The sequence below is a fragment of the Neolamprologus brichardi genome, chromosome 7 (genome assembly GCF_056152115.1).
Source record: "Neolamprologus brichardi isolate AB-2024 chromosome 7, ASM5615211v1, whole genome shotgun sequence".
NCBI lineage: Eukaryota > Metazoa > Chordata > Actinopteri > Cichliformes > Cichlidae > Neolamprologus > Neolamprologus brichardi.
Genome location: NC_142110.1, coordinates 61,025,129 through 61,038,822, shown reverse-complemented (window position 1 = coordinate 61,038,822; position 13,694 = coordinate 61,025,129). Strand labels below are relative to the sequence as shown.

Sequence of the window (13,694 nt, the reverse complement as noted above, 5' to 3'; positions counted from 1 at the left end):
ACTAACATACAATATCTGGTTAATGCCACCAGGTGGGGCTATATTAACAGAGAAGTCTGAGCTAATATGTCAATTTTATGAGTTTGTTTTGTGTAGATGCTTATTTGAGTTGGACAGTTGGTCAGTGTTATGTGATCAATATTTGTCTTGATCTAATATTCAACATTTGTGAAAATAATTTAGATCTTGCTTGGTACGTTCACTCATTGTCTTTCTAAAGTCCAAAGACACAACTATTGTGAGAATTCTAAGTTAACAGCAGGTGTGAATGTGAGTAACATTGGTAGGATAAGCCCCAGCTGCTCTGTAACCATGAATCAGATAGGAACTGAATCGATGTAACACAAACACTGTCACTTTACAGTCACTAGTCCACATACCTAGTGCTTGTGGGTAGAGTTATGTAATAAGACTTTATTAGCATAGTGTTTGTATTGACATTAAAACTGGTAAAAAAAAAAAAAAAATTAAAAAAAATAGAATACTTTTGCTCTACTTCAGCCCCAGCTCTTAATATTATAAAAGATTTTTTCTATTTAGTAAAATTTCTCACATTATTTTTACTTTTACTGTTCAGTTATTGATCTACTGATTTACACTTTTTGGTTTCAGGAGCCTGTGGAGGTGATAGAAGTTACATGGAGAAATCTTTAAGAGGCAAGTCCTATACATAACTACGAACTGTCATTTTTAATGCTGATATTCAGTTGTCACTGGATCCTTTGTCTGTGCTGTGCAGATCTGATGAAGGGCACACCCTATCATGCCAGCTCCTGTTCGCTCAGCAGCTCTGAAAACCCATATGCCACAATAAAGGATCCTCCCATGCTGATAACCAAAAACACAGAATGTGGCTATGTGGAAATGAAATCACCAGCTAGGCGGGATCCACCATATGCTGAGATTCGTAGCAGAAGCCCAACCAATAACCAGAATGTCTATGAAATTGGTGAGGACTGAACTCTGTTTGTTATCGCTGTCTACTTTCTTTCTGCAATATTAACTGCATAACTGCTATGTAGAACTAGAGATGGAGAATATGACGTAATCTTCAAAATATAGTATTTATATTACACTATTTTTCTACTGCACTATGTTAACATTTTAACACTTGAAGTGAATTGTAGATGTAGATTGCAGATTCATCAGTTATCAGTTCATACAATGTGCAATAAGAAAACATGGTAAATTGATTTATATCATGCTAATAAACATTTTAAAAACCCATTCAGAGTGAAAATAGCAGAACTATGCCCTTGCAGGTAGAACAAAATTGCTGGTTGTACAGTAATTGCACTGGATTATTTCACATTTGGTGACTGACTGCAGCAACTGGTCACCTGTAGTTTGGAGTCGAGGGTTGAGGGTATTGTGTTTTCACAGTCTTGACATTACATTTTTCAGCAATGCAGTAATATAATGCAGTAATCACTTTACAGCATAATTGGAACTGTAAAGGTTCTTCAGTTATCTGTGCACCAGGCAGGTAAAATAAATATTTAATTTTCATTTATTTTATTTTATTTATTTTTTTTATTTTATTTGTTGTTGTTTTTTTTTTTTTTTTGGGGGGGGGGGGGGGGTGGTATTGTTTTTTGCTACCATCAGCTTATTTTTGCTAATAACAAAAAAGTAGCCTCCATTTCTAGCTGTTCATGTTTCTACAGTAGAATAAGCATAGCAAACCTGGCACATGGCAAACATGACAAACAGCAAGGTCACTTATATGATGGCAACCAGCTGTGAGTGGCCACAAACCTGGTCACACTTTGAAGCAACAATTTGAAAGATTGCAAGTTGGTCACAGTACTTTTTTGTCCCAGTTTCCAACCAGTATTTTACTTAGTGTGGCTGTACCATTAAGCACATTCTAACTATCATGTATGAACTTATCAGGGATAAGGAAACTTTAGCATGCAAACATAAAAACCTTCTTTCATGTGCTGTGAGTGTCTCGTGGCAATTTTTATGTCACATCATGTGTCACATGGGCCGGTCATGAACCTCTTGATTTTTGTAACATGGCGCTAGTCTCACCATACTACGCATACATACACTATAAAAACAACTGCTTTGATTTGTATTAAGTTTTTCACAATACTTTCATGGCTGACATTTTCATTTACACTGTGTCAAGAGCCTGTGGAGGTAAGAAATATTGTCCCAAAAAATAGAAGAACTGAATAGACAAATTGCCACAGTTCCTCTCTGATTTAGACTTTCTCACTGTTTCTGCGTTTTTATCAGACGTTTTATTTCTATTTGTATAAATGTTCGATCAAATAAAAATAGAGGTACATGATTAAAATTAAGCATCTTAAAATAGTGTTCTGGTTCTTTATATCAACAGTTTTGTACCTTATACTATGCCAACTGATATTTCTTTGATTTCAGATTCAACGGTAAGCACCATCCAGTCCACAAGAGATGGCAGTGGCCATGTGAAGTTCGGGCAGGATCCATATGATTTACCAAGAAACAGCCACATCCCCTGCCACTACGATATCCTGCCATCCAGAGAGAGTCCTTCCTCAGAGCTCAAGAAGCTGGACAGTGAATAATCCCACAGAAACTCTGAACCAAGATTAGGCCTTACCACAAGGCTGTAGCTTCAGCACTGTGTCTTCTACAAACTGGCACACTATGTACTCATAAAATGCTAGTCCTTATGTGTTATTTTACAATATTATTATAACTATGGATTATGACTACAAGTTGGATATATACAATTGTGGTCAAAAGTTTCACTCGTCATTGTAATTATGATCTTTTTATTATTTCTTTGAGCTGTCTTTTTTCAAGGGTAAAATTATCATACAGCATAAATCTTTAATGACTCTAAAAACAAGACGTTGGTGCACAAGTTTGTATTTATTTGGGTTTTTTCTCAGATTCACACAAGGTCAAAATTATACATACAGGATCAAATATATAAACCTCCTTACCAAGTAATACCTTGACCATTTTAAATTGGTTGGTTTCCTGGTACAGAACTGACCTTTATGTGTAGTCCACTGTTTTCAATAGGGTTGAGTTTGAGGCTTTGAAAAGATTATTCCAGACGCTTTGATGGAGTTTTGAAGAGATGGAATCATTGTCTTTCTGACATACCCAGTGGAATGTGGTGAGGGCAATAGCTGAAGCAAAAACTCACGAGTGGGAGCAGTTTGGTGAGGGCACGGAAACAGACTTTCCGTCTGCATTTTTGGGAAACCACCAGTTGGAGAAAGTGGTATAGTGTGGGTGGGTTGTTGTTGACTTCAACAGGTTATGTGACATAGTTGGGTGGTAAGATACCTTCCTTAGTGGCCAAACTGCCAGGAATCTATGAAGTTTGCAGTGAGTTCCTAAAGGCCCTGGGTATCGAAGGGTTGTCCTGGTTGACTTGTCTCTGCAATGTTGCATCGAGATCTGGGGTGGACTGACAGACCCTGGTGGTGGCCCCCATGTTTAAGGGAGACCGGAGAGTGTGCTCCAACTACAGGGGTTCAAGCCCACTAGGAAGATCTATGCCAGGGTACTGGAGAGGAGTGTCTATTAACTAATTCTTGGATGCAGGAGGAAAAGTGAGGTTTTTGTCCTGGTCATGGAATGCTGAACCAGGAGTTTGCCTTACCATTTTACATTTGTTTTGTACTTAGAGAAAGCATTTCACAGTATCCCTCAGAATGTTCTGTGGCAGGTGCTTTGGGAGTATGGGGTATACAAGGGGAGGCGAGAAGCTGGTCTGGGAACGCCTCAGTGTTCCCCTGGATAAGCTGAGAAGACGGGGGCATCCTTGCTTGGGCTGCTACCTCCACAACCCTAGATAGCACTAGATAAGCGGTGATGAAAATACACTTCACTGTGGATAGTGACACTAATATTCCAGCTGTTTCCCGTTCATGGCAGGTTTGTGTTTGGTGGCTCCTGAGTTGTTCATGAACATTCTAACCAATTTCATTTCCTCTGAGGGTGACAACTTGGGTCTTTGGTGGTTACACATCGAAATTATTTGAATTTATCTATTGTTGTTTGAAGCACTAATCTTGAAACCTGCAGTTATTTAGAAATGACTCCAAAGATCTTTCCAACTTGTGTAAATCTACATTTCTCCTCCTTAGATATTCACTACGTTTATTGGTTTTCCATTCGTCTCAGTATTTTGTTGCCCAATGAGTACAAATCCTTTTTGTGCTATCAAAGAGAAATTATCTGTTGTAGTCAATTATGATGACCAACAAGAATTTAATTGGCCTTTGACTTGCCAATTAAAAAAAAGCATTGTAGAACCTTCAGCCCTACATGCATGCCAGACAATGGGGAGGCCTAATGAGACAGCAGATGGTGTCCTGAGGAACCTCCTCCTGCAACTTGGTAGCACTGAAATGACTGACACATATTGTCCAAAAGGTTTTATAATGGACGTACGTCAAGCAAGCATGGGGGCTACTCACTGGTATCAATTCCTCCATCCTCCCGGAACTGCCTGCATACTCCACCAAAATGCAACAGTGCAGGGTTGGACAATGGATCCCATGATTTCACCTTAATACCCAGTGGCAGTCATTGTACTGTTGCCTAGCCTGCAGAGGTCTGCACATCCCTCCACGGAAATGACTCCTTAAGACAGTCAGTGACACCCCCCCAAATTGGTGATGTTAAACAGTTTTACAAGTAGCAGCATAATGTTCACATCTACTCAGGGTGAACCTGCTCTCATCTGTTGGAGTTGGTCTACCTGTACAAATTCTGTAGGGTTCAAATATCACCTCATGCGACCAGTAATGACACTAACCCCAGCCAAAGGCAAAACTAGTGAAATTAAACAGTCAAAAGTTGAAAAGGGGAAAAAAGATCTGACCTCCACCTGTAAAACCATTCCTGTTTTGAGGTTTCAATGTTGTCTTTCTAGTGCACCTGAAACTGATTAACAACTCCCTCTGCTACTTGAGTAACTGGATCAATATGCCATAAGTGTAAATGATGTGATGCTATATTCTCAAGTGTTCCTTTATTTATTTTTTTAGCATTGCATTTCACCCTATATTGGAGGTTGGTTTTCAGGCTTTTTTGCAGCTGTCGCTGTAATAACCATTGACCTGCAATCATTTTAATTAACATAGGCCTTCCCATAACTTTCAAAATCTGATGTTCACAATCCCAAACAATTCCAGGGTACGCTGCTAAAAAATGTGAGCACTTTGTTTCAAGCTTACTGAAGTAGCTGAGCTGTAGCTCAGGAGGTAGAGCAGGTCACCTGCTGATCGGATGGTTAGTGGTTCGATCCTGGCTCCTCCAGTCCGTCGGAGTATGAATGTGTCTGAATGTGGTTAGGAAGCAGTATAAGTATAGAAGAAGGTGATTGTAGCATGTTGTATAGAGTGCTATGAGTTCTCTGGGAGAGTAGAAAAGCACTCTATAAGATTCAGTCCATTTACCATTGCATATGACATGGGATACTCATCAATTCTTTTATTTTATTGCAATAGAATTGTATATGGGTTATTTGATTGAGTTTAAGCAAATTTCTGAAAGGTTTCATGATTGGTTTTTAGAAGATGAAATGTTGAAGATTATAGCAGCTGAAAATGTATTTGATGTTTTTATATAGAAAACTGGTTCTTGTAGAGAACCTGCTCCAGTAGTCCAATTCATTAGAACTGTTAGTCTGCCTGCCCATCGATCTCACTTACCGGTTCCAGTTGCACTTGCACTACAATCAGCTGATTTCAGTTTGTGTGTCAGACAAGGAAAATAGCAGCACAATCTACAGCATGGATGTGGACATTTATTTTTATTGCACAAAAGGACAAGAGTGTGATGGTAAACTTTAAATTATATCAAGACAAAAACAACCATGCTAACACAACTTTGGCCTGCACAAAAAGACCTGCACGGACAGCATGCTAATGCTAAGCTAGCCAAGAACCAAGAGTGAAAACTGAGTGAATGCCGACCCAGCACCAAGACCCTTAACATCAACAGTAACATACAAATGAGCAGTCAGGTTGCAGTTTCCATTTCTACCATGTTTGAATCACGGTGGTCATTACTTTAACGTCTCTTCATGCCGGTTTTCATCTTTGCTTTGTATTCATACCTAAATACTAAGAGAAAGATCATATGTGTGTCCTCATTAGAACATGTATTTGTGTTGCTGTGTTGAGTTGTAGTATCAGGTTTATCTTGTTAAATGGTAATTATGAGAGAGTGTGTTTCAGCTATTTTACAGAGAAAGTAATGTAATGAGTGGTACAAAGAATTACTCTCTCCTGGGAGTAATTAAGTAACGTACAGCATTTTTTTTAAAGTGTGAAAAATGTTCTGTGTAATATGTGTAATAATTACTTTTTGTAATACTGAGCTGGGAAAGCCCCTCCCCCCGCGACCCTGGCAAGAATAAGCGGAAGAGAATGGATGGATCCCAATACTGATCACAAAAAAGAGCAGAAATATCTCCAACATGCACAAACATTTGCAACATGCGCACACTGTGTGGTGAATAGTGCACACGTGAGATGTGATATATTTTTATATGCTAGCAATGGTGGTGACTCTCAAAGCAGAGCTGATGAAAACATATTGATAAGTTTTGAACTTATTGAACTGATAAGGAATTGAATCTATAAGTGTTATCGATAATGAAACAGGGATCACTAAATTCTCAGCATTCCTATCGCTAGTAATCCTAGCAAATGCAGTCAGTGTTGTATCAGTACACAAGTAAACCAAAGTGCCATTTAAAAAACATTTTGTTTTTCTGTTTGCTTTTTTGTTTGTTATTTTTTTGTACATAACACATGAAGTTTTGAGATTCTCATTCTAACAGTGTTTTGAATACTATGATTTTCAGTAATTTACCACTAATTATAGGATATTTTCTTTATGGTGATTAAATACAGCATGTAGGAAAAGGTGATTGCATTGCATTTAATTTCAAATTGTAATGATTCATTTGTGATTATTCTACTTCATAAATACCATCAGTTATACATATTGCACAGCAGTCACTTTCATTACTCTGTGGCCCCTGTTGTCATTTACAACTTTTCTGAGCTAGATACATGGCTATTCTAGCTGTTATACACAGTTTTATTTTAAAAAGTAACTTGTTGCCCACCCTGCTGCTTCAGGGTCCATGTCGCTTGCTTTTAGCATGTGATGTTTAGATATTTCAGTGATAAAATATGATTGATTTTGAATGTGTAACAACCTTCTTAAACCCGACACTTTTTTGCATCACTTTATTGCATTTGTACACATAACCATGATTCTCATTGTAAGAAAATGTAAATACAGGAAATTATTATTCCAACACTAGAGTGAAAACCCTGACTTTGATTTGAAAGTCTGGGTCAGCTCAGCTGGTTCCTCAATAACCTTGATGGAAAAAGGCTGTATATGCCAAAACAAATGTCATTTCTTACTGGCCTCTCTGCTATTTCATGCTGTGGGGAAATAAATGGAACCCATTAAAGGGAGTCATACCATTGGCCCATCACATGACACATGACCAAAATTATTAACCTGTAAAATAAACCCATTCTTCTTATATAAATACACTATTCAATTCAATTCATTCCTATAAAAACAGGTGTAATTTCCTGGGTAGTAATCAACATTTGGAGGGGTTTGTGGTTTTACAGATGGGTAAAGATAGTGCAGCAGTTTGCAGGTTTCATTTGGGGGCAGCAAACAACTTGAACAACTTCAGCATGCGTGCCAGGATGGCTGAACTATTTTCTGATGTGAGTTGAAATTGTGGCTAGGGTTGGTCTAACGGTTGTGCATGAGACATTTGCTTGGTAGGCGGTCCAAAATATCCAATCTAACCATTCATTTTTTTCAGTGTAGCCTGTTTCATTTCTAATATCTTTTCAGTATTTGTTATATTTAGGGTTGTTACTCCTGTGGTGTGCCTGTTAATTTCTTCAGTCATCCAGGTCATCATAGTCGATGGAGCTCAGAAAGAAAAGCATCTGGACTTCTTTAATTTTCTGGAAGATGTTTTACCTCTCATCTGAGAAGCTTTAGTTCTAAAAGCAATTGGTGGAGAGTCCCAGATTTTAAGCCCTATGGGAGTGTCCCCAAGAGGGTCATGGACCCTCTGTTGATTCATTACACCACTGGTTATTTTTGCTTGCGCTTTCTTGCCTTCACGTTACACAAAGCCTTAAAGAATGACCAAAAAATACAAAACAGATAGCAGATAGCAGTCACAGCTGTGTAATACCCAGAGAGACACAGACAGCTAACTATAATATTTATGAAAACTGGTTCAGCCACTTAAGGGCAAAACTGGTGGTATCACAGTAAAAATTATTTTAACATTAACTAAAATGGAAAGCTTAAGTCATGTTAAACCTAAATAACGATTATTTAGAAAATGAGTCAGCAAAATATTCCTGACTTGTCTGGAGACAGCCAAAACCTGTTAACAGATAAATTAACAATTCTTTCTAAATAAAAATGCGGAGTCTTTTGAAAAACATAATTTTAATAAAAGAAAACATGAGTTTTAATACTTACCACAGAAATTTGAAGGCAGTTTCTCCAACTCCAGAGTCCAAAATCCAGATGAAGCCTGAAAGAAATCTAATGGCTGCTCTTGCTCTTACTTTTCCCTCCTTTTCAGGTTATTTTTCGCACAATGCATTGCAGTAGTTGAGAAATACAGAAAAATACCTGTAAATGACTAAAATTAACTAAAATTCCTTCACGTTTATGCAGTAGATTGTACTGTATTTTTACGGATTTTTTTTACAGTGTAAGGTAGATTCACCTTTTGCTGGAGGTTCGACTCAGACATTTCCCCTCGTCCCTGGCCTGCATTCCCCCAGTGAGCTGACTCCTTTTAAGGGCAGTGTGCACAGCAGATCTCCAACAGATTATCTTCACTCATGTGGTGGTATTCAGGCTCCTCTGTTTCAGCTTCTTTACTTAAGTAAAGACTCACAGACTACAGGCTGTGAAATGTACTCAAAGTATAAAAGTAAAAGTAGCCCTTTTAGTAGCAGCTGTCACACCTGCCATATTAATGACAGGTTAACATCAATCTATCCTCTTCTACTTTACCACTTCAGGGTCATGTGGGGCTGCAGCCACTGGATGAGTCAAGGTAGAAAAAGATTTTTATTTTTATTTTTTTCAATGCATACTATCTGTATATGTATTTACATTACATTAATGTATTTAAAAAACATTACATGAGAAAGTGTGTCCACCTTCTCATGTAATGTTTTTTATTTATTTTTGCTACTTTTTACATTGTAGATACATACTGAAGACATCAAATATTGAATTTAATAAAAAATAAAATTGAATTGAATTGAAATATATACAGACAAATGTAAGTTTGGGAATACATTTATTGAGATATATACCCATAGCATGCAAAATATCACACAGAAAGTACTTTTTAAATATTTTAAAAAACAGTTAAAGTGATGCTTGTTCATAGTCAGAAACTTACATACAATCACAATTAAGTCATCTGTGTATACAGTGGCATTTGTATACACACACTAATTCACAGAAATGAGTCATACTGTTTAAAAATGCAAGCTTTTGCTTTCAGTGAATGTTCATAGTGTCTTAGATCCAATTATTTACCACCCAGTACTAACACAGGAGTGACTAAAGTCAGTTTTCATCCTATACGAAGAGTTGTAACAGTTGCAACACACTGCCGTTACTTCCTTATTAACAATCAATATATATTCATCAACAATCATGTAATATTTTCAGTTGTTTGTAGTCTAGTAAATTGTTGCCAGTCAATGAGAGTATTTTGTGTTATGTAATTGGAAATTTTGTCCACATAAGGTCCAGATTTCTGAGAGCAAGTATATCCTTGCAGTTCTGGGCAACTAAGATCCTTTGATTTCCTGTTTTAGTTTAACAGGATGATATAGAACTTTTACAGCTTACCAGACCAGAAAAAAATGAACCACTTGTGGCTTTTCTGTAACTGTATAAAAGTCAACAAAAATAAAATGACACAAAAAGAGAAAATGTTAAGATTTAAATACAGATTCAAGAAAGAAAGTTCAGAAATACAGTTCTGTTTGATTTTTGGTTGTTCACATGAATACCTACAGAAAAAAATTAATGCAGTTTTAACACGCAGTTATGCATTTTTGCTGAAATTTACAACAAAAGATAGAAAAATAGTTTTTGTGTTACAGTTGGCAGCAGAGTGGATGGGCTCAGAGATGATAGTAATGAGGAGTGGTTGGTGCAGCCAAGTCACATGATTAAGCAGGCTGTCTTGGCAGTGTGAGGCACTCTCTGCAAAATCAACCAAATCTATAATCAGACTGTTTTATAGCACACATCGGAAACATTCATTTTTTCAAAAACTTGTATTTTGTTAAACTGTACCAAATCCCAACAAGTGTGACCCAGAATACTAGACTTGTCACATACATAGTTTTAGTTTGAAAGTCTGATACACAAAAATTATTCTAGAAATCCACATACATATGAAGTGACATGAATCATGTCAAACTTGCCTCAGTTCCACTGTTTTGAAGGCAGATGAATTTGCCACCTCTGTCAATCTCATCAATATAGATGGGTCCTGTGGCTGAGGCAGTGTGCACTTTTGACATTGAGCTGCTGGCTTTTTGTTCCCCTATGTCAACACGCTTCCGCTTTCCCTGAGTGGTGCACACACTTCCACTGCTGGATGAGCCTCGAGACATGGTTTCATGAGATGAAGGACTTTGAGACAGCTTTAACCTAAAGAAAAACAAAGTTAAAGAGTTCTGCGTTATCAAAGCTTTTCAGAAGGGATGTCAAAAGATGAGCCAAAGTGTTTGTTTCCTCACCTTTCTTCTTCTCCTTCCAGAAGCTTACGATAGATGTTTATCTCCATGTCCAGAGCAAGTTTAACATCAAACAACTCCTCATACTCATGAAGTTGCTGCTGCATCTTTGCTTGGATCTCAGCCACCTCACGTTCTTTGTCTGCTAGCATTTTGCAGCTCGTATTTTTTTCCTTTACCAATGCTGCCTCCAGCTCTGCTATACGTTCACGCCAACCATGAGTCTCAATATTTGCAAAGAAGACAAAGGTGAACAAGCAAGTCCACAGTGTCATTCAGCAGTGCTTTAATTTTGTTTGCTTTGTGATCTGCGTAACAGCATTGTTCAAATGTATTTGGTAAATTTTTCTTAAGGATTTAGGTTAGGTCTCAATACTAATCAGTACTGAAATGTAAGTAAGTTAGGATGTTGGGTTTTTTTTTACTTTAACTTTACTTTAACTTTTAACTTTAAACACAGGTAGTTTCGTAGAGCCAGATTCTTTGGCATATAAGTTATATTTTGGCATCATTTTTTTCATGACATCTTAAAAATGTCATAGGATTGGATGGGCTACAGTAAAAAATAGAATTCTGACATGATCAGTATTTATGTCTCTAAACTTCTGCAGCTATTATGTCAATGTATAGAAGACAGTTATAAAAACTCATACTGATAGCTATCGAGACAGTCATTATATGACATCAATCTTCTAAATTAAGAAACATTGAGGCAAACACCTATTGCTTTACTAAACTCAGATCATTTAACATCCTTCCTGGAATGGAACCATGGTCTGTACTCACACTTAGCACTAAGAAACACATGCATTTTGGCTGACAAAAATTAAAGCCTTCATACGTAAGATAAAAAGCCAACCTCCTTCTGCAGATCAACTAGCTGCGCAGTGAGGCTCTCAATCGTAAGGGCAGACTCTCTGAGCTCCCCCTGAGCCATGTTGGTTGATGCTTCTTTCATCTATGATAAACGATGCAGATCTTCTGGCTGGAGACAAATATACAAATGTTTCCAGATTCAACAACAGCAACAGTTTCACACCCTGAAAGAGGAACTAAGTGCTGTCAGTGACTTCCTGACATACAGGAAGTTATGTTTACAGTTCTCTTCGCTTTCTTATGGGTGCTACTTTAACATGTTACTTTCTCTGCATGAGCAGACTTCAGCTGGTATCAACACACCGCATTGTGCAGTATATTGTCAATAACTGTTTAACATTCTGGTGTCTACAGCAGATTGCATTCAGTTGATTAGATCTTCAGATCTTAAGATTTTAATTAATCAGACACAAGTTTTCTACTAAAGTAAAATACTACATTTGAAAAGCCCTTAGAAAAGACAGCAAATAAGAACAAAATTTGTTGTATCTGCACATAAAGAGCCTGATGTAACCTGATAGTCCAGTAGATTCCTTCACGCAACAGCTTGCATGATAGCTAATATACAGGACAACAGCTTCAAGCACAGCTTAATAGTAATGGTAGTAAGCAAATCAGTTTCAACTATGAAGGGAAGACTTCAAGCTGCAGGTTTGACAGGATGAGTTCCAGCTAGAAAGACATTGGTAAGACGTCAGAATAAGACAGAGAAGCTTGCCTGGGCCATGTACCACCACCAGTGGACTTCTGAAGACTGAATGAAAATTTGAAATCTTCAGTTCATCACGCAGGATCTTTGTACAGCATAGAGTAGGCGAAAGGATGGTTCCACAGTGTGTGGCCTCAAATGTCAAACATGGAGGTGGAAGTGTGATGGTCTGGGGCTGTTCTGCTGGATCCAGGGTTGGTTCTACAGAGTGAGAGGCACCCTGAACCAAAACGGCTACCACAGAATTCTGCAGTGCCGTGCAATACCCTCTGGTATGCGCCTAGTGGATCAAGGGTTCATCCTACAGCAAGATAATCGCCCAAAAGTCCAAGCGATGCCAGAACTACTTCGGGAAAAAAGAACAAGATGGTAAGCTTGAAAAAATAGAGTGGCCAGCACAATCTCCAGACTTAAACCCCATCAAGCTGGTTTGGGATGAACTGAACAGAAGAGTGAAAGCAAAGCAACCTACAAGTGCCACACATTTATGGGAACTTCTGCAACAAATATGGGAAGAATGCCACGGGTGTTTTTCAGCTGTCATATCTGCCACAGTTGGCTACTTTAATGAGTGAAAAGTTTAGAATACATTTCGGTTTCTAAATCGATTCCATGATTTGTTTTTTTAACTCCAATTGCTTATTTGTACTATGCTTTCATTTCAGAGTGCAATGAGACAAACTGCATAATTTTCAATAAAAATATGGAAATATTGGGGTGTTCTAAAACTTTTGACCAGGAGTGCACTTTAAGATTACCATATCCAGGTAAACAAGTTCAATTCAATTCGGTTCATTTAGTTAATTCAGGTAAAAACAGGGATTACTAAAACTTACAAAACCAGTTAGTGTTTTGCAGCCAACCAGTTAACCATGACTATTTCCTGATTTTGTGCCTTAAGTCTTCTAAGCATCTTTTTCAGTTGTGAGTGAGGGAGCAACACATCTGTAAACCTTTTTATTTTTTGTCCTTGAGGCTGCAGTATGGAGGAAATATTTAAAACATATAGTTGTAAAGGCCCTGTGCCAAACTGGTGATCTGTCCAGGGTGCACCCTGCCTCTCGCCCTATGATAGCTAACTTAGGCTGCAGCTATAGACCTGCAGTCTGGCAATCTGACTACAGGTCTAGAGGATATATCCTTCAATTCACATATTAAACAAATATGTAGGCCTGCTTTCTTCCATTTGCATTTTATCTCTAATATTAGAAATGTCCTGCATCAGAGTGATGCTGATAGGGGCCGTATGATTGTTGGGGTTTTCTCTGTTATTATAGGGTCTACAAAACACTCTGAGG

At 37.8% G+C, this 13,694-nt stretch overlaps 2 protein-coding genes across 2 annotated transcripts in view; one reads left to right on the top strand and one right to left on the bottom strand.

Annotated features, from left to right (window-relative positions):
- megf10 (multiple EGF-like-domains 10) overlaps positions 1–7,514 on the top strand; it is a 56,963-nt gene extending 49,449 nt beyond the window's left edge. Inside the window, exons 23-25 of the mRNA XM_087844036.1 lie at positions 613–657; positions 740–949; positions 2,395–7,514. Of these exons, the coding sequence (XP_087700162.1) occupies positions 613–657; positions 740–949; positions 2,395–2,561 (422 nt within the window). The 3' untranslated portion in view covers positions 2,562–7,514. The remainder of the gene's footprint in view (positions 1–612; positions 658–739; positions 950–2,394) is intronic.
- Positions 7,515–10,397: 2,883 nt separating this feature from the next.
- On the bottom strand, positions 10,398–11,786 carry LOC102783992 (lamin-B1.S-like). Its single transcript, XM_006797378.2, has 3 exons — positions 11,671–11,786; positions 10,815–11,035; positions 10,398–10,725 (listed from the first exon to the last, which is right to left on the bottom strand). Exons 1-3 carry the CDS (start codon positions 11,767–11,769, stop codon positions 10,482–10,484), a joined length of 564 nt encoding a protein of 187 aa, XP_006797441.2. The 5' UTR covers positions 11,770–11,786; the 3' UTR covers positions 10,398–10,481.
- Positions 11,787–13,694: the final 1,908 nt, after the last annotated feature.